The sequence below is a fragment of the Canis lupus genome, chromosome 17 (assembly GCF_048164855.1).
Source record: "Canis lupus baileyi chromosome 17, mCanLup2.hap1, whole genome shotgun sequence".
Lineage (NCBI taxonomy): Eukaryota > Metazoa > Chordata > Mammalia > Carnivora > Canidae > Canis > Canis lupus.
In genome coordinates, this window is record NC_132854.1 from 34536372 (window position 1) to 34557637 (window position 21266).

The 21266-nt window shown below is 34.7% G+C and overlaps 1 protein-coding gene across 2 annotated transcripts in view; it reads right to left on the bottom strand.

Annotated features, from left to right (window-relative positions):
- BORA (BORA aurora kinase A activator) overlaps positions 1-21266 on the bottom strand; it is a 26461-nt gene continuing 5195 nt past the window's right edge. For both annotated transcript variants that reach the window (XM_072782822.1, XM_072782823.1), the window contains exons 4-12: positions 19817-19862; positions 16795-16876; positions 12492-12557; positions 11576-11632; positions 10866-11092; positions 10175-10307; positions 7414-8027; positions 1385-1501; positions 1-348 (exon numbers count right to left, since the gene is read on the bottom strand). In XM_072782822.1, the coding sequence (XP_072638923.1) occupies positions 322-348; positions 1385-1501; positions 7414-8027; positions 10175-10307; positions 10866-11092; positions 11576-11632; positions 12492-12557; positions 16795-16876; positions 19817-19862 (1369 nt within the window). In that variant the 3' untranslated portion in view covers positions 1-321. The remainder of the gene's footprint in view (positions 349-1384; positions 1502-7413; positions 8028-10174; positions 10308-10865; positions 11093-11575; positions 11633-12491; positions 12558-16794; positions 16877-19816; positions 19863-21266) is intronic.

Consider the following 21266-nt stretch of genomic DNA (forward strand, 5'->3'; position numbering starts at 1 on the left):
TCCTTGCTCTCAAACTTTTTATTGTTAAACACATCAATCAAGGTAAGTACAAAAATATTTATTAATGAAAAATACAGTTGTACTTCAATGAGTTGAAAGTTCCAGGAGCTTTTCTGTTGTTCCCATGTCATTAAATTAAGCCCTTGATTTTTCACATTAAGGGGGGAAAGAAAGCTAATAAGCATGTTGGTTGAAGCAACTTTCTCCCAATCACGATCATATTATTGATCCTGTGTGTAAAAAATATGTGAGGAGCCACTGAGCGATGGTCTTTGGTTCGGAGAGGTATGGGCTTCTGCCTTGAGGATTGGCTGTTTTCATTCAACACCTCTGTGTTACATGTTCTTCCTGTGGGGGGAAAAATATTTGCTGCTTGAACAGGACCATTCAAGGGTACAACTACTATGTTTTAAACCTGAATGCAAATTTCCTTATGAATTCTAATAGGACAGTGAAAATAGGGCTTTCTGTGATCAATATTCTGACCAAAAAGTCCTTTTCCTGGACCCTAATGCTTGCTTGCTTTGAAATGAACAGCTGTAATTCCCCGGCAAAATGGAGGAGAGGGAAATTAAGGTGGCCTCCATATTCTGTCTTAAAATTCACTTGGAGAGAGCTATGTTCATTTGCACACTTGCTGGTATTTATTGTGTTTATGAATAAATGGCATATCAAAATCAAAGATTCTCCTGATTAGTTTCTAAAATTATGATGGGTTTTCAATATGCATACATAGTTATAATCATTCTATCTAAAAGGTTCAATAAATGCCCTAATCAAAAGTACGCTCAGTTAGTAAGGTCTATGTTATTCATAGTCTTGAAGGCTTATGGATTTTAAGAAAAGAGCCCTTACACCTTTGAGAGTTGTTATTTGGATGTGTAGTCTCTCACTTGTACCATTTTCCTAATCAAAACTCTTCTTTATGTTTAACTTTGAAACAATGTTAGAGGCAAAAAAATGTCTTCCCTCTCTATTCCCTGTTTTAAGGAAAGGAGTTCAGTTACCAATTCCAAAGTAGGACTGGCTCTCCCTCTCCAACCTCTTCTCATAACCTCTCCCATAGCTAGAGTTACGTAGGAAAATGAAGTGTTTTGATTTAAAAACTACCTTCTGCTGTTAGATGAACTGAAAACAGGCATAAACATGGTAACAAAATTTTAAGCAAAATGGGTGGAAAAATACTAAATGTCACATCTATATAATTTTTAAGATTTTAGTAATCTTTACACCCAAGGTGGGGCTCAAACTCACAACCCCAAGATGAAAAGTCACAGGCTCCACCAACTGAGCCAGCTAGGTGCCCCTGAAAAAATTCACGTTTAGTAAATACTTATAACCTAACTTATAACCATATCATGTCGTCTCCTTGTTTTTTCCATACCTTTGTATTAAAAACTTGAGATTTACTCTCAACCTCTAAGGTTTGTGCATCACTATCTGCTCCAACTGTATCCATAATATTGCTTCCACAATTCTGTGTATTATAGCCACTATCCATCTGATGGGAAAAAGGAAAAGAGAAAAACAAGGATATAACACTGCATACTAGATTAATTCACTTATCCATAAAATTTGAGGAACTTGTATGTTTAAATAAGTTAGAAATATTTATATAAAATATATTTCTAAAATATAAGATACAATTTATATAATTATAAATATAAAATACTTAAGTGAATCACTATATACTACCATTCACAGGTGAACAATACATGTATTATTTAATACCACACTGAATGAAATTTAAAATATAGAAACATAAAAGGTAGTTAGTTCTACATAGAACTGGTTGTTCTTCAAAGTTGTCACTGTACTGCAGCATTCCCTTTGGTAAAATACATCTTGTAGTTTCCTTAGAATCTGAGAACAAGCCACTATGACCTTGCTTTCCTGTTTGTGATCACACCCAGAAGATAAAAGTGAGGATTACAATCAACTTCACCTTCCAGTTCGAGCTTTACCAAGCTTGTCTCCAAATACCTTGGTTTTATCTCTAAATAGGATTTACCTAAAAGGCATGCTATCTTTAAGACTATTCAAAATAATTCACATTTTTTAAAAGGCCAGTTACATTATACACCATTATTGAAATTCAAATCTTAGCTTCATAATAATACTACATATACATAATGGCTCTAGATGTTAGTTCAAATTTTCATTTTAATGAATTGTAGCATTCTCGATGTACTGTTGCAGCCCCAAGTTGAAAAAGGGATTCTAGAAACTTCAGTTTTTGTACATACATGATAAATATTTATTGAATGCCTAAAAAAGTCCCACGGCCTATATGGCACTCTACATAGTACCATTCCTACTTTCTCCTTAAAATAACCCTATAAACCTCACAGATGAAGAAGCTAAGAAAGGTCAACTTTCACAGCATCAGAATGAGGCAATGAAGAGCTGAGTCTCCCAAGCCCCTGTCCACTACACACACTGCATCAATCTTACAGTGCTGAGCACCAAATAACACCAAACCCCATGAGGGGTTCACCCTGTACTTTGAAACTCTTTCTGCAAATTAGAATCAGAGGGAAGGAAAAGACTGTACACTTTTGTCTCCATCACAAAGTGCATTCTAGAAAACAAACAAACAAAAAAACACAACAAAGTGCATTCTACCATAATCTTAAGAAAAACATTTCTAGTTTTCAAGGATGAATGCCTATGTATTCAACTACTGGGAGTCATGTTCTATTTGAACAAAACCCTGTGACACATAAAAAAGAATCTTCCTTTATATTCCAGAGGGAAACACCTGGCTCTACTACCATTTGACAGCTATTTGATCAAAATTGTTAATTATCCTATTGCTTCCAGAGAATCTGCCAATTACTCTTCCTTTTATCACCAGTGCCAAACAACTGGTTTATACAACTCAATAGTAATGCATAACTGAGTATTTCAAGAGAAGAGTTAATACATAAAGAGTAAGACAGACACAGGAAGAGAAGATTGTTTTCCCTAGGAAGAGAAGAATCAATTGGCAGACCCTTAAGATGGCAGCTGACTGCACTGGCTCTCATCTAGACCACTACTAATGGTGATGCCCACCATGGACCAACCAGACAATATACATCATCTCCTAACTCCCCACAGGCATCAAAGCAGGCATCAGCAAAACCAAAACCAAAACCAACCCCCCCCCCCCCCCACAAAACAACAAAACCAAAACCAGGCATCAGCAACATCTTATAGCTAAGAAGAATAAGGTGCTTAAAAAAAAAAAAAGTCCTACCCTACTCACTGTGAAGTGGACCTTGCCTTAAGATCCACAGCCTATAAATGACAGAACTAATTCAAATTCAGTTCTGAATGCAATGTAGACTTCCAGTTGGACTATGCTGCCTATAAATGATGTTTCTACTGCCAATCAGCCTACACACCATTCCTATACTTTTTTCCCACATAAACCAGATGTGGTATTTCAGAAACATTCCAGATTCAGGTTCGCAACTGGCAAGCAGAGTGGCTTACAGTGCTTTCCCTGCAATTAGGCCTCGGCACTTTCGCCCTTCCCTCACTGCTTTCATCTTCCTTATACTCTGCCCCTTTTGCTTGCTACCTGTCACAGAAGACTTTGTCGCCCATTACCTAAGGGAGTGTCTAGGCACTTTAAGTATACTCACATGAACTCAACTCACGATTCAACTGTTATTCTACAATCTTTTTATTGTCCCCATTTTAAATAAGAGGGAACAAGCTCAAAGCTCTCCCTTCCTGAAATTGATAAAACTAACTGAGCTAGGAAATAAACTGAAACCCACCATTTTGCTTTCCCAAATCCAAGCTCCTTAAAGCTATGCTAGCCCCCAGCTACAAATATATGCACCCACGTCCATCCTAGCCCCAACTCCCTGGCCCCCTACGAAAGTGGAAGGGTTACCTGTAGCTAATCCTCCTACCAGAGCTCTAGATTCTATCCCATCTCCGTTCCTTCATGTATAAAACTCATCACTATTTTACAGATTATATTCATTACACCAAGAGGATTAGATTCTAAGTGTAAAACACTTGCCCTGGGTTCTGGTGCTTGAAAAGGATATATAATCAATACCTATTAATAATTGTCCTGCCCAATTTCTAGTTTTCTTTGTTCTTTTTATTCTTCTTCCTCTCCATTTAAATATGCTAGTTTCTCCCATCTAAAGTAAAAACAAAGTTAAAAAGGAAACTTTGAAAAGATCTTAAACTTTAATATTCTTTTCTAGCTGCAATAACCCTTCTGTTCACAATTAAAGTTCTTCAAAGAGTTATCTGCACAGTTTTTTCCACTACTTCACCTCCTTTACCTTCCTTTCATTCACTTTTCACCACTCCACCTGAGGCTGTTCACTCACCAAATTACTTCCATTTTTAATTCAATAGCCACTTTTCAAGCCCTTTGTCCCTTGCTCTTATTTTCACAGTACTAACCATTCTTTCTTTAAGATGTTCCATGACACTATGCTTTCCTCACCTCCCTCTCTCCTCTCTGGCTGGTCCTTCTCAGTTTCCTTTGGGGGCTCTGCTTCCTTTACCAAACCCTCAAAGTTTCATCAGGATTCCAAACATTGATTGGCTCACTGTTCTCACTTTATACAGTCCTGGTTGAACTTACATATACATTCACTCTGTTTTCATTTCACAAATATTTAACAAGTAGCTATTACATGCTCTGGGATAAACCAAAACATACATGATTGCTCGATAAACAGTCTGGAAAGAATGCAAAGTGTACGTGGAATTATGAAAGGATATAATGAGATCTGGCTTGGCTAGTGTGATCAGGGAGGGCTCCTTTGAGGATATGATCATTAAGCTGTGAGCTAAAAAACTAATAGTTAACTAGGTAAAGTGGGAGAGAGAGGAATTCTAAGTAGTATGTGGAAAGGCTCTTTTGACAAGAAGGAACATGGTTACTTAAAACTGGAAAGCTAATGTGACTGAAACAAAGAGAATGAAGGGAAACAAAGCTGATGAATATAAGGCAAAGGCCAGACCACTGGATACTTTGCCAGCCATGCTACAAATTTTTAAATTAATACCAAAAGCAAAAACAAAACAACCCTCTCAAGCCCCTCAAAACCTTATAAAGATGTGCAAACAAAAAATAATAGAAGGGTTATTGTGTAACGCTGGGAAACTTCCAAAAATTAGAACAAAAAATAAAAAATATCTTGGAAAGATTTTTAAAAATTGGAGAATTAAAAGGAAATTCCAGAAAGAAATGTAAGATAGGAAAAATCTATTATTCAAAAAAAGATCCAAGAATGAAGGACATGAGTTTACAAATTGTAAGGCTCTGCTGAGTGTCCAGTACTATGGATGAAAAGATACCCACACCAAAGAATCACTGAAATTTCTTAACACTGAAAACAAAAGACAAAGAATGTCCAGGTGTAGGTAAAAGAGAGATCAAGTATTAAAATGGTTTTAGATCTCTCACCAGCAAGAATGGAATAAAATCAATGAAACAATGCCTTCAAAGTCTGAAGGACAATTATTTCCAAAATCTCATGTGAGAGAATGAAGGATACATCAGACCTACAGTACCTACAAAATGAACTTTCACAAAGCCACCAGGAAATATGTTCTGATAAAGTGAGAGGTAAACCAGGAAAGAGAAGAATGGAATGTAGAAAACATACGAGAGGTGAAGGGAGACAGAAGACAGGAGAGGTGAAGGGAATCCCCAGTCTGATGAAGGGATATTCTAGGTTGCCAGCATGTACCACACAGGAAGCCAACCAGTCTACAATAAAGCAAGCAAAAGGGCCCTGGGAAAATATGGCTGTCTACAAATGTTTAGAAGCTACCTTTGTGGTAGGAAAATAAGAATGTCTGAAGACATTTTTAAACAATAAAATGCTCTGAAAAAGTTAAACATTATGATACGGCCCGAAGGGTCAAACTAAGACTGACTGGTAGATCTCACAGACAGAACCATATTTTAGCTCAATATAAGGAAGAGGCTTGTAATGATAAGAGAAGCCCTAAAATGGACTAGAATATCCCTGCAGGCACTCAAGTATAGAGTGGATGACAATTTAGTAGTGTTACAGGTTTCCAATGGGATGATTAAAGTTTATTTCAGTGAAAGCATTTTGATTCTTCTTATAAATGCTCTGGGGAAAAAAAAAAGAGGCAGTGAGGAAAAGGGAGAGAAAAGAAGTTAACAATACCTTGAAGGCTAAACTAACCTGTAAGTGCTTTTTCACTTAGGAATCAAATTTAGAAGCTAACACATATAAAAATGATTCTAGTGAATTTTTTCTGAGCAATGATCCTGAGAAGTCAGGAAAGACAACAGAGACATAAAAATATGAGCAGATGATTATATTTATTTGGGGTCATTTAGAATCCCTCTGAGTTTTAAATTTTAGCATTCCAAAACTGACAGCACTAAAACATTATACGGTGGTGGGAGAATAAAATGAATGACTACATACAGTGTTGGAAAAGCCCCTGGCATATTGAAACACTGTGTACATGTTAGTTATCACTGAGTCACTACAAACTCTGATTAAAGAATGTGAACTCTAAAGCCATACTGCCAGAATTCAAATCGTGGCACCACTACTCGCTACCAATAGAGGTAATTTATTTACTTAACCTCTCTGATCCTCAGTTACCCCATCAGGTGAACTGTTATCTCCATGTTCCAATCTCACAAGAGTCAATAAATTAACACATGTAAAGTACTCAGAATAATGCCTGGAAAACGGTAAGAACTACTTAAGTGTTATTAGATGTTACTATGAAATGGCAGGTAAGAATTGCCTTCCTATTTTAAAGTTGTTTCAAAATTCTCAGCCCCAACTATAGCAAGTAATGGAACAAATACCCTTCTAAAAGTAAATGCTGGCTCTAAAGTTTGTCAAATGGATCATGTTTCTCCGCTGTCAGATACTGCAAAATTGGAAATGTGTGGTTACATGAAAAATGTTGCTTATAAATCATTTTTTAAAAGTACAAAAAAGCATATACATAAAACTGCTCTAAACTCTATGTTTTTTTCCTCCCCAAATCATATAAAGGAAAAACAAAAACTACTGAAATTTTAAAAGACAAATACTATACCAGGAACTGAATTTCTTTGGTGCTCGGTCCACATGTGAGAGATGAATCCTTAGAAGTAGCCTGACCCTAGCATTCTATAAAAACAGAGCAGCTTGATTTCTTGTCTTCTCTCATCTTTCCTTACTCCTTATTTGAAGTATCACTTAATGTAAATATTATATATGCACCACCAGTCCCAATTAAAAGAAATTCTAATCCTCTTAGTATCACCATGTATGAATGTTTTTTAAAAATGTTATATAAATTATATGATACTACAGTTCTCACATTTAACCCATTTTCTTTCTTAGTATAATCTCAAAAAAAGAATAAGAGAGAAAAGGACTCTAGAATATTAAAATAGCTTACCTGAATGTTACTGCTTTCACAAGGAATGACACTGCTTTCTGCAAGAGGTGACATGCATATATGAGAGTTTTCAATACTGAAGGCAATCCCACTCACAAAATCAGTCATGGGCAAACTCCCATTATCAACCGGCTCCTTAATCCAAGTGTTCTCCTCTGCTATTTCTATAGGATCAACCATATCCACAGTGTTGTTCTCCTTCTCACTTTCAACATCCTGCAACAGTGCTAATTCTTTCTCAGAAGTGCTGGACTGATTCTGTGTAATCGACATGGCAGTCACTACTAAATGTGTGCCATGTGGAGAAGCGTCACTATTCAACTGCTGCAGGTGTAGTCCACCAGTGTCCATGGCTGGTGACGAGGCATCTGTAGGAGGAAGATTCGCCTGATCTTCTTCATCTTCACTGTGAGCCTCGAGAGCAAAAGGTATCCGAATCAGTGAGGTCCGGTACGGAGTACCACCCGTACACATCTCAAGTCTCATAGGAGACCAGTTCTTAATTGGTGAGCAGCCATCTATATAAGGACTTCTGATACATGGATTAGTAATTCCATTAGAATTTGTTGTTCCAGACGAATTATCAGGAGAATGAAAAGTAAACTTCCTTTGTTCTAAAAGAAAGGGAAAAACTGCATCATAAAAACATGCAAATGGAAAAGACATTACAAAATGGTAATCATGCTTTAATGCCAGAAAAATTGGATTTCTAGAACATTCTATTTATTGAAGTGAAATTTTGGTGTTAAAAACAAAGCACAAATGAATTTGTCTCAATAAGTAGGGTATAAGAGTCTTCAAAAAGAAGTCCTCTGGCACTTTCTTTTATTTAAACAAAATAATCTAATCCCTGAGAATTATTTCCTCGTAAACATACTGCTACTATTAGTATTCATATACAAAGAAGATATTGAACAAATCAGCCAAGAGCTACAAATTAATAGCTGTAGCTGATAAATGAAGGTGGTAAAAACACTGCAAAATACTATAAGCAATGTTAAAAAGCAAGCATAAAATTGTAAAATGATATTTGCAATAATGAAGAGCTTAACAATGATAAAATGATAAAAGTGCTTTAAAATGTAATATTTTTATAACTTCACTGGCTTAATAAAAACAAAAGTTTAAAAAAATGGGCAAAAGGCCATAAACAATCCCCCCAAAGGCAAATAAATATATGAAGTGGTCAGCCACACAAATAATAAAGAATATGGAGGACAAAGCAATAAGCATTTGTTTAACAAAAAGTTAAGTACGAACTAAGAATCCCTCCCCAAAGTAAAGGGCCAATAAATATTCAGGAAGAGTTCAACACCATCACAATCAAAGATACAAAAATTAAAGCAGTAAGAGACACATTTCTGTAACATAAGTTAAGAAACAGTAATATCAGTGTTTCTAAATGGGAGAAAGTTTTTTTACATACTATTGATGAAAATTCAATTGGTACAACTTTTTATGAAGAAAATTTGACAAAATTCATCAAGCTCCTTAAAAACAATCAGGGCAAAAAAAAAAAACAAAAAACAAAAAACAGGGCAGCCCGGGTGGCTCAACGGTTTAACGCCTGCCTTCGGCCCAGGGCCTGATCCTAGAGCCCCAGGATTGAATCCCACATCGGGCTCCCTGCATGAAGCCTGCTTCTCCCTCTGCCTGCGTCTCTGCCTCTCTCTCTCTCTGTCTCTCATGAATAAATAAGTAAAAAAAAAAAAAAAAAAAAAAAACAATTACCCCTTTTGACCAAATAATTCCACCTCTGAGAATTTAACCTGAAGATATAAATACATACAACACAATGTTTACACAAAAATAGTTTTTTGATAAAGAAAAATTAGAAAAATCTAAATGTTCATCAGTAGTTGAAAACAAACAATACATCCATGATCAATGACTCAAAAATCATTGTTTCATACAGTAATAAATGATTTGAATGACCTACAAAAATATTCTAATACGATACTTGGTAAAAAAAAAAGCAGACCACAGAACCATAGTGTGTGTGTGTATCTATCTCCACACAAAGAATATACGCATTTATGCAAAAGTACATAAACATACATAAAGATTAACAAAAATAGCTTTGAGTTTTCCAATTTATTATGAATAGCTTTTTATTGTAATTTTTTCAAAAGGACCTATAATTTTTTTCAGAGAAATTAACTCACTACAAAGAGGTAAATTTCCCCACACCATATTTACCTTACAAGTCTTACTCAAACAAATATATCTTTACAAAATACAAATATGAGATTACCAAAGTCTGAACCTGCAGATCAGAAGGCACACAGAAACCAACTTAACTCTAAGGTTAATCTTTTTCTGATTTCCTTTATAGGAATCCTTGATATAAATACTGCTAATCAGATGATCTGTGTTTAACACTAGCATAGAACTTTGTCGAGAATCCAGGTATTGTTCCTTTTGTAAAAAGGCCAGCTTTTAAATTTAAGAAGGTTAGTAGTCAGCGCTCTATAGTTTTTTTTGTTTTTGTTTTTTAAGATTTTATTTATTTATTCATGAGAGACACAGAGAGAGAGAGACAGGCAGAGACACAGGCAGAGGGCGAAGGAGGCTCCCTGACTCACAGGGAGCCCAATGTGGGACTCGATCCTGGGAACTGAGCCAAAGGCAGACGCTCAACTGCTGAGCCACCCAGGCATCCCAGAGCTCTATAGTTAGAACAACCTAAAAAATAACTTCTTTAATAACAAATGTTGGTAAACATAAAAATTGAAATTAGGTATTTTCTTATGAAACATACCCGGGAGTGGAGTCTTTCCTATTTGAAATGCGATCGGTGAGAAAGTGGGTGAAGAAAGAGGTGAAGGGCTGGTTATACTTCCCAAGCTGTATTTTTTTGCACTGCCCTGAATAGGGCTGGAAGAAAACTGCCCCTGTGATAAAAATAAATAAAATTACATGGTTCTCTTTCTCTATTTCTTATACCATATGCTATTTATCTTCATCTTCAAAACACGTTTACAAAGTAGATCATATAAACTTTGGTCATTCACCAAAAGGTAAGGCATCTTGTGACAAAAGCAATTAAGAAGACTGTTAGAAAAATTTTGAAATAGAATTATGTTAGTCAAAGTAAAATATAAATGCAGTGTTTATACTAACCATCCTATATCATACTAGCAACTGTTAATGAACAACTTTAAATTACTCCATGAATGTCAATTCTATTGTCATATATGGAAAACCTTACATAGAGTTCAGTAAATAACTTACATTGAAATTCCTTGAGACTCAGGATTAATCTGGTCATCCCCTATACCTCTAAATACAGAAATGAAATCTGACCAAAATATTCCTGACTAATGACAAAATGTGAACTAGTCTAATTCTCACAAAAATATAAAACCCAAAGGCAACCATTCCTTGAGCACAAAATGGACATTGTGGTCCATCTACAGCAAACTATAGCACATGTTCAGTATGCTTCTTACCGAACTTGGTGTCTGCACAGCGCTCCTACACCGTACAGGAGATAAGTCTATCGAATAAAAAACCTCAAGTGAGGCTTGAGCACCACTGCAAGGACTTCTGGGAGAAGCTGGAGGTAAGGAGTCAGAAATACTTCCATTGCCATCTAAAAATAGTTTTCTTCTGAGGGATGAAGAACTCAGGTTTCCAGGAGACTGATCTGAAAATTCATCAGCTCTAAAATAATCACCTATATTTAATATTAACAGAATAAAAGGCAAGGCTTGTCATTTTGAAGAGCAATTGCGCTTCAATTACATGATTTTTTAAAAAACAGCATGTACTATATGTTTGAATTTTGTTCTTATTGAACAAATTTAATTGTTTGTTTTGCATATGTGACATTTGAAATCTGAAATTACTCCTTCTTTTTCAAGTACTTTATTATTAGTGTAGGTAAAACCAACATGATGTGCCTAAGAATAGTTTATGTCTAAAAATCATTTAGAATGTCAAACAACTCATTAGGAATGACAAACATTTTTTATCAGATAAAGGGCTAAAGCAAAATTCATTATGACAAAAAGCCAAATTAAAGAAAAAGGAGAAATTTCAAGACTGTTTCCCCACTTCTTTACAAACAGACATTGCCACCTATTTCCACTTACTTAAAGCCATCAAAACAAAACCTTCTATTTAAGTTATTAAAGGTTTAAACAAACATAATACTTACCTAATACATTTTCTAAATTAAAATCCACAGGAAGAGACAGCAATGTCTGACAAGCAGCTGGAAGCAAGCAGATAAATAAATACAAACATGGATAAATCAATGGAAGCATATTACATGCAATTTAGCATGTGCTTCCCAATCAACCATCTCCCCATGATGTTCCAGCCAAACTGAATTATTTCATTTATGCATTCTATTAAACAACATGCCACCTTTCTATAAGCAGTTTCCCACACCTTCCAGCACTGATATAAACCTGTTATCGGAAAGAGTTAACTCCTGGTTGTACTGCTGGCACTGGAATGAGAAAAGAAGCCAGTTTACAGCTGACTCCTGAACACGGATTTAAACTGCATAGGTTTACTTAAATGTGCATGTTTTCCAATAAATACAGTAGAGTACTATAAATGTAGTTTCTCTTCCTTAGGGCTTTTTTAACGTTTTCTTCTAACTTACTTCATTGTAAAATTACACTACAAATGACATACGAAATATATGTTGACTGACTATTAGTAAGGCTTCCAGTCAACAATAGGCTATTAGCAGTTGAACATTGTGGGAGCAAAAGCTATATGGATTTTTGAGTGCATAAGGGGTTCATACACATAGGCCCCATCTTATTCAAGGGTCAATTGTATTTGGGGATAGATTTCCTCATCATTCACAAAATTTCAGAAAAATGTTTTCCAAAACCAGAAATCGTCTCCCATACTTCAAATAAGAAAACAACACACACATACTAATGTTATTTCTAAAACATGATGGTATTTATCTATTCTAATTGTTTTTAAAATTAGCTCTCATATAGTTCATAATTAAACAATTTCAATTCCAGAGTAAAGTGTTATCACACAATTTAAAATCAAATGTAGCTTAATGTGGAACATTCTTCATTTCAAATTATATTCACACTCACCGTTGCTTTTCTCAGAATGGATGGTCAGCTTTCTACCAATTGGAGAGTCACTAGTTATGTTAATACCTGTAAAACATTTTAAATGTCAAATCTTACATTTTATATTCTTCATTTCCTTCAAGAGTGACCTTTCCCAGAGTAAAAAAGTAAGCAAAGTGAAAACTTTTATTCTACAACACTTTAAAAATAAAATCTGTATAGCTAATAATTTGGCATGTTTCTATTAGTTTTTTAATTCTGAAGGAGCACAAATAAAACTTGAAGGATTACCACAGCAGATGAGGTACCAAGTAATAGTTTTTGAGGAAAGTATGGTTACTCTGTATTATGTCAACTTCAAAAGATTGAAGATGTATGTTAGTCAACCTCAAAGTCCTCTGTTGCTTAATGTTTTGGCAAAATGGGTTATATAAATTGAATTAAAATGCCTGATAATTTCAACAAAATGTAAAATTTGATAAAACTATGTTGTTTCTTTTCATAACAGGAATCAAAAGTCAGGCTGCAAATATTTTTAAATCAAAAATGAATGACTACTAAGTTTCGGTAACTTGAAAGTTATGAGATGAAAAAACAAACACACAATGACAAAAATGACCAATATAAATAAAAGAAAAAGGGAAGGAGCAAAAAAAACCCCAGAAAAACAACAACAACAAAAAAAAAAACAAGAAAGCTTAAAAGAACATTACAGAAGACTGGTAACCTAACAAACCTAAATAAATAAATGAATGAATAGGTGGGTAGATGGGTAAATGAATTAAAGTCTCCTAATAAATACTGTCAGAATGCTGTCTTCTGACAGCTTTGAATTTGAATGCTGTCTTTGAATGCTGTCTTTGCTGTAAGCAGTGTGACCTATAAAGTAAATGTAGTCAAGGCACTTTGCTGCAGAAAACTCTATAATGTCCTTGGTCTTCAGGCTAGAGCCCAAACACCTCAGCGTCATAGAAAGCCCTTCAAAACCTTGTCTGTCTCTAGAACAGTTGTCCTCCAACTAAACACTATTTGAGCACCTTAAAAAAAACGAGCTTCTCCCTCATATTTAGGTATTTCTCATGCTATTCTGACTTTTCTCCCTTATTTGCTGAGTCTGGTTGATTAAGTTTCAGCTTAAATTGTCTTCCACCAGCATGCATTCCCTGACCTCCTTAGATCAGAAAAGCACCAACTACAGCATTATCATGCTTTTCAACTCTATTGTGAGTGATTCCTCAGTTGTTTCCTCCAGGAGGACTTCTTAAATAAGCTTAAGAACGCCATCAAATGAGAAAAAAAAACTGATGTATTTGATTACATCAGAGTAAGATTTCTTTGCAACCAAAGAAATCAAGAACAAAAACAGCATAAATATGACAGAATGGGAAATGGTATTTGAAATCTTTAGAACCAATATAACCTTGTTACACAAGGTGTCTTAGAAATTAACAAGAAAAAAAAAAAGACAGCAATCCAATATAAATATAACCAATATACTATAAATAAGTATTTCGCAAGAAAGGAAATTGCAAAGACCATTAGTATATGAAGAAATGAAAATTTCAAAAATCATTTAGAATGTCAAACAACTCATTAGGAATGACAAACATTTTTTTATCAGATAAAGGGCTAGTATCCAAAATCTATAAATAACTTATCAAACTCAACACTCAAAGAATAAATAATTCAGTCAAGAAGATATGGGCAAAAGACATGAACAGACATTTCTCCAAAGAAGACATGCAAATAGCCAATAGACACATGAAAAAAAATGTTCAACGTCACTTGGCATCAGGGAAATACATATTAAAATCACAGTAAGATACTACCTCACACCAGTCAGAAGTCAGAATGGCTAAAATTAACAAGTCAGGAAACAAAAGATGTTGGCAAGGAAGTGGAGAAAGCAAAACCCTCTTACACTGCTGGTGGGAATGCAAACTAGTGCAGCCACTCTGGAAAACAGTATGGGGGTTCCTCAGAAAATTAAAAATAGAACTAACCTATGATCCAGCAATTACGCTACTAGGTATTTACCCCAAAGATACAAATGTAGTGATCTGAAGTGGCACCTGCACCCCAGTGTTTATAGCAGCAATGTTCACAGCAGCCAAACTATAGAAAGAGCACAGATGTCCACTGACAGATGAATGGATAAAGATGTGTTATATATGCACAATGGAATATTTTCCAAAAGAATGAAATCTTGCTATGTACAATGGCGTGGATGGAACAAGAGGGTATTATGCTAAGTGAAATAAGTCAATCAGAGAAATAATTATCATAGGATTTCACTCAAGTGGAATTTAAGAAACAAAACAGAGGAACATAGGGGAAGGGAGGGAAAAATAAAACAAGACAAAATCAGAAAGGGAGACAATCCAGAAGAGACTCTTAATCATAGGAAACAAACAAGGGTTGGTGGAGGGGTGGAGGATGGGGACATGGGGTTAACTGGGTGATAGACATTAAGGAGGGCACATGATGTAATGAGCACTGGGTGTTATATACAACAGATGAATTACTCAACTCTACCTCTGAAACTAATAACACACTATATGTTAATAAATTAAGTGTAATTTAAATTAAATTTTAAAAAACAAAAGGCAAACATTTGAAACCTGGATAATGTCAAATGTTGGCAGGGATGTGGGGGCACAGGAATCAGTTGGTAGTTGTATAGACTGCGCATTCTGGAGAGCAGGCGGGCACTACATAGTCAAAACAGGTAAACACACAGCTCATATGCTAGGAATTCTCAGCCTGTGTATATATTTCAAAGAAATTCTCACTCAAGTCCATAAATTAAAACACATGAGGATATTCATTGAAGCACCTTGCTGCACAAGTATTAATAGTAAAAGTTAACAGTATAAGCCAATGTGAATAAACAAAACATTTTTGCCTCTGACCAACCAGTATAAAGACCACATAAAAGGTTGAGTCATCTGTTCAAAAATCCAACATGAAAGGAGTTAGGGGGAAAAAACTAGTGTCTATGAAAATGCTACCTTGGATAGAAATTTTAGCACTGGGATGGACATTAACAGGCAACTATGTAGTTTAACTCCTTTATTTTAGAAATGAAAAGCTGAGGTCTAAAGATCTCAGGATGCTTCTACAGGTTTATAGTAGCAGGGGGTCTCCAGCTCAGGTCTCTGTCCACTACTGCACCCTACCTTCAGTTTGTAATGGCTGAGAATACAGAATTCAACGTAGAACATCTAGTTGTGAATCAAGGTTCTACCACTTTTATCATCTTTGTAATCCTGAATGAGTGCTCTAACCTTTCTAAAAGTAGGTTTTCTCATCAAATGAGGCCAATAATAGTATCTACCTCAAGTGAGCTGTTGTACAGAATTACTGAAAGCACTTAGCACTGTATAGCACATGGGAAGTGCTCAATTCATTTTACCTATTATTGTGTTTTTTGATAATGAATGAAATAGTCTTTCTTACAATGAGAGCATAATTAATGTACGTTAAATAGAAGAATGGGCAATTTCACTGAAATGAGCATATATATATATATATATACAAGTAATACTCAAACAGTGCTCATAACTCAAAGGACAGTGAGAGCAAATATAACCATTTCCTGGAGGCAGAAAAATATTTGAAAGATTACTGGTTTGTCCTTCAATTTCCTCATTAATTTTGCATATAATCATCTATATTACACTGCCCTAGGTCAAGTGTCCATATTTCTTCTATCTTTATAAGAAATCGGCAAATTAGCAAAAAAACAAAACAATTTAAGAGTTTCATTTTAAATATTAACCTTGAAAATTAGGCAGAAATCACTAACAGCTCAGTTCTTGATTTATATCAACCATTTTGGCATCAATGGATCCTCTATAACCATCATAACGGATATTCATAATGGTCATGAAGAAAAAGTTAAATTCAAGATAAAATGGCCATAAAAAGAATTCAGTATATTTTAGTCACATTTTAAACTGTAACCTCTAAGCATTTTTGCTGCTGACACACAATGTTACATTAGTTTTACATGTACAGCATAGTGATCTGACAACTCTATAAAACTCTATAGATTATGCTCTGTTCACAAGTGTAGCTACCATCTGTCACCATACAATACTATTACAGTATCACTGAATATATTCTCTATGTTTTGCCTTTTATTCTCGAGTTATTCATTCATTACTTGGAAGCTTGACCCTTAAAGGTATCCAGAAATCTAATAGCAAGCTACTTACCAAAGCAATAAGCTGACACTTCACTGTATATTGCTCTACATTCACTGAGCTTTATGATTCTATGATTTTTATAATTTTTATTCATAAGATTTTTATGCACTCACATTTACTGGAATGATATTCTGAAAGCTGTTTCCCTTCATGATCCGTCCAAGGAGAGGGTACAATGACATCTTTTGTGAAAAACTAGAAAAAATAAAGTTATACAATTAGGCATAATTTCCCCCCCCCAAATATAAATAAGTACCTATGTTATTTTCAAATAATCATCAAACGTGATAAAGACTTTAGTTACATTTAAAAATTTTAATACTTAAAAGCACAAATGACCAAAGGTAAAATAAATGTAACATATATATAAAGAGAAATGTTACTATTTCCACCACTTAAATTTAAAACTTGCAAATTAATCTAAAGGCATTAATCATAGAGAAATATTTTAAATTCCTCCCAATTGGGGGGGGGGGGCCAAGGGTGGAGATGACAAAAGGGAATATGAAGAAGGGAGAAATAAATGGAAATAAATATATACAAGTAAGCTCCTAGAATGGTATGCTGGAACTGGCTTATACTGGCTCTCAAGATCTAATTATTAAATTTTCAGGAATTTTGTGCATCAGTTGTTAAAACCAATGTTAAAACTTGTAAACTTACAATTAAATATATAAAAAATAAAGGTCACAAAAGCCCCAACTCTCTACTTGCTAATTATTTTACACTGACCAGTATCCATGCTCTTGAGATTAATCAGAATGGTGGAACTCCCACTGCACTTCTTTTACTTGGTAATGTCACATCAGTAACTTGAAACTGGTCATGGTCGGAGTATTCACATTACAGATAGCAGTAATCACTAAAAATCATACTCCTCCCTCAGAGGGCCAGCTGTCAAACATTTATCAGTATACCACTGGTCAGTATATTCAAATGGAGGTAAGAGCATTTGGATACATATTTTTCCTTTTTTCATTCCAGATATAAAGTCTAATACAGTGTTTTTTTCCCTTCCCTCTCTCTGTTTTGGAAGGAATTCAAAGCATTTTCTTTTTTTTCCCCTTACATAATCTCTACATCCAATATGGGGCTCAAATTCCTTAACTCTGAGATCAGGAGTCCTGAGCTCCACCGACTAAGCCAGCCAGCCAGGTACCCCCAAAACATTTTCTTTATATTTTGCTAAACATATGGTTAAGAACAATTTCTTTAACATGAGGAAAGATGTAAAAAAAAGGGGGGGGGGAGGGGAGCAGAGATTATGATATGTACAATTTCCAGAAAAAAAAATATGAAAGACCCACCCCCACCAACTAATGAAGCAATGTATTTAGTCCATTCAAAATTAAAGACCTATAGATCCAAATTAACAAGATGAAATTTTTAAAGTGATTAGAATAATACAAATTAAGAAGCTGAATAATAATCAGTATTGCAGATAGAAGAAAACAGTGGGTATGATAACATGACCAGGAGTAAAAACTGCTGTAACCTTTTGGGAGAGCCACATTGCAAAATTTACCAAAACTGAAAACACAAAGCCTCTGACTTCCCAAGTATGTTGCAATCACACAAAGATATATGCACAAGTGTGTTCACTGAAACATTATTTGTAATAGAAAAACATCAAATACAACGTAAGTATTAGTAGGGGCTCAGTTAGGTTACAATACATTAATACAAAGGAATACTATGCCATTACTAAGAATCAGTATGTGCTAAAAAAAAAAAAAACAAACAAAACAAAACTAAGGAACATTATTAAGCAAAAAAAGATGCAAAACAGTATGAGAATGATGATACTATTTGTTAAAGGCCATTTGCATTATATACATAAAATTAATCTAAAAGTATAAAAGTCACATAGTTACTTTTAGGAAGTAAGATGGGAAACAAGAAGCTTTTTATTTTCACTTTATAATTTTCCTTTGAATTCTAAACTTTGTTTATACTATCTGCATATATTTATTCTCTCAAATATTTATACATTTGAAAATATTTGTTTCTGATACATTAACTTGTTTCTGATACACTGACCCTAATTTTCACTCTGATTTTATTTTCTTAAATTTTTTGCTGAATTTCCCTTTAAAATTGAGGCTTCTAAAGGGAAAGCACATTTTCTAAAATGTTGGGAAATGGGAAACAGTCTGAGAGTATTCAACTGTTGTGAAATCAAGTATAGATCAGAGTGAAAATTCTGAAGTTACTAGATAAATAAGCAGATAATATTTGGGAGGAGGAAAGCACATGCAAGAGTTTTTGAAGAAATATGCTATATCTGAAACACAAGGGGCCAATATCAACACTAGAAAAATAAGCGCGGGGGGTGGGGCACAGCATCACTTAATTTCTATACACACACCATAGCTAAAGTGTTCTGGGATTCAGAAGAGTTGAATATAGCTAAGGAATAGGGGTGGGTAGAGAGGGCTGGTAAGGGAAAAAGGAAAAACAGGTATTTTCATGACATAAAGACTTTCTGGGAAATAACTAGATAGATAACCCTGGTTTGCACTCTAGGAGGAGATCATCAAACAAATGAGCAAAAAGTGAAAAACTTGGTTTATTATTTTTATCTAAAAAAAAAAACCCTACATGTGTAATATACTTTCTTCTATGTTTTAGAAAGGTATTTTATTTCATGAAATATATTGTGTCTTGAAAACTCAAAGCATTAACAACAACAAAAGATGAAACTATTGCCAATGCCAATCTCGATTTTCAAGGTCTGAAAATATTCAACTTCCTCTATACAAACTCCAACTTGAAACAGAAGTTTGTGCTCATCAGTATCCTGAAGGCACAAGGAAGACAAACTGTTTGATAGGCCCTGAGAATGAAAAGATAAGTGAAGTACAATATTGGCCAACAGAAGAATTTAGTCAAGGGGAGAGAAGCACTAAACCAATCATTACAATATTGTAATAGCAGCACTATGACCGGCACTGGAATGGCTGAACAACACTGGTCTTATGGGAGTACAGAGGGGCACTTGACACGGTTAGGGACAGGTCAGGCTGGTAGGTTCTGGGATAGTAAAAGATTTAAAGGAAGTCATCCTAAAAGAGGTGACGTGCAGGCAGAATTGATGCTTAACTGGCTTTATGATCAGTAACAGTTTTAAGTTACCTCTTCAATGGCTTTTTGTCTTTTGTCTTCCACATCTTTATCTATTCTATACAGAGATAAAGAAGAAACATAACCATGCCATTACTTCAGCTGATTGAACATTTAAAATAATAAGCTTTCAAAGAAATAATTTCCTTCTGTTGAAAACTGGCAAATGTTAGGCTCATTAAAAAAACAAGCACCTGTATCTTATTACATTTAGTAAATGACAGTATTTGGATATTTGGCATTGTGCTGTTAGGCTTACCTCCCTCCTTTCCATTCAGTTTGAATGGAATAGTATTTTCTGTTAAAGGGCTTACATTGATATCATTTTTAAATTACTATTAACAACATAAAGTAATTTGAATAAACTTTGTTCTTTAACTATCACAAGAGGCATTTCATTCCACAGAAATCTACTGTTCAAATTCTTTTTCTTCAATTATAGCAAGTTTATCATAGCCATAATTTTAGAATCAACTCTTACTCTGAAATAGAAGAAAAGAAACTATCATAGTTCTGAATTAAGGAACAAAAATATTAATTATGAAATAAAATATTGACAATATAGAATTCTGTCCAAATGAATTTTTTTATTTTGATACAATATGCAATTACAGCAACACAAGTTTATCAGCTACAAGATTTAACAAAATGTTGGGTCTCCAGCATGAGGCATAGACTTGCCAAGGACTAAGCAGCTAGCCTTAGAGGACCACTTTAATCTGTCCCAGGGAAGACTATTTGCTTTCTGTTAATAAGTTGGTAAACACTTCTTTTTACAACAATTTAAAAGAATGTCTCTCCGAGTTTTTCATATATATATTTTAGTAGCTTAACAAACCTCATATAAGAATATGTTTCACAAATTAAAATCAAGTGAATTTTTCAAGTAAAAGAATGATGAGAAAATAGACTACAGTGATAATCCACATATCTCAGCTTGAACAATAGCCATTTTGGGGGGCAAATAACTCAGTTCTCTTTATCTTATCATGCACATAAAGCAGGTCAAAATGACAGTGCATAGTAACAGCATATAATATTTAGTAAGCTCTGATTTAGTATTACCTCATTCAGAAATATTTTCTGCTGCATCAGATGGACTAAGAACCTGAAATATTTAGGGGATTGCTAGAAGCAGTGAAAATCAGTTTAGGCAAATATTTACCACCTGATCATGGAAGGTTCTAAGAAGTCATATAGGACAGAGTATCCTGACCATTATATTACAGAACACTGGCATGATGCATCTAGGTTACACGGATACCCTGAATGGATCCTGAGTAGAGGAGGGCCTTTTCAGGACTGTTCAACTTCTGTATGGACAGACTCATTTGCTTACACCCATCTGCCTTATTGTCATCATTTTTTATGAGTAGCAGAATGAAAGGGTGGGAAGCACTGAAACAGGGAACTCAGATTAGAAAGGAAGAGGCACTGGAAGCCACTGCTTGTTTCTAAGAAT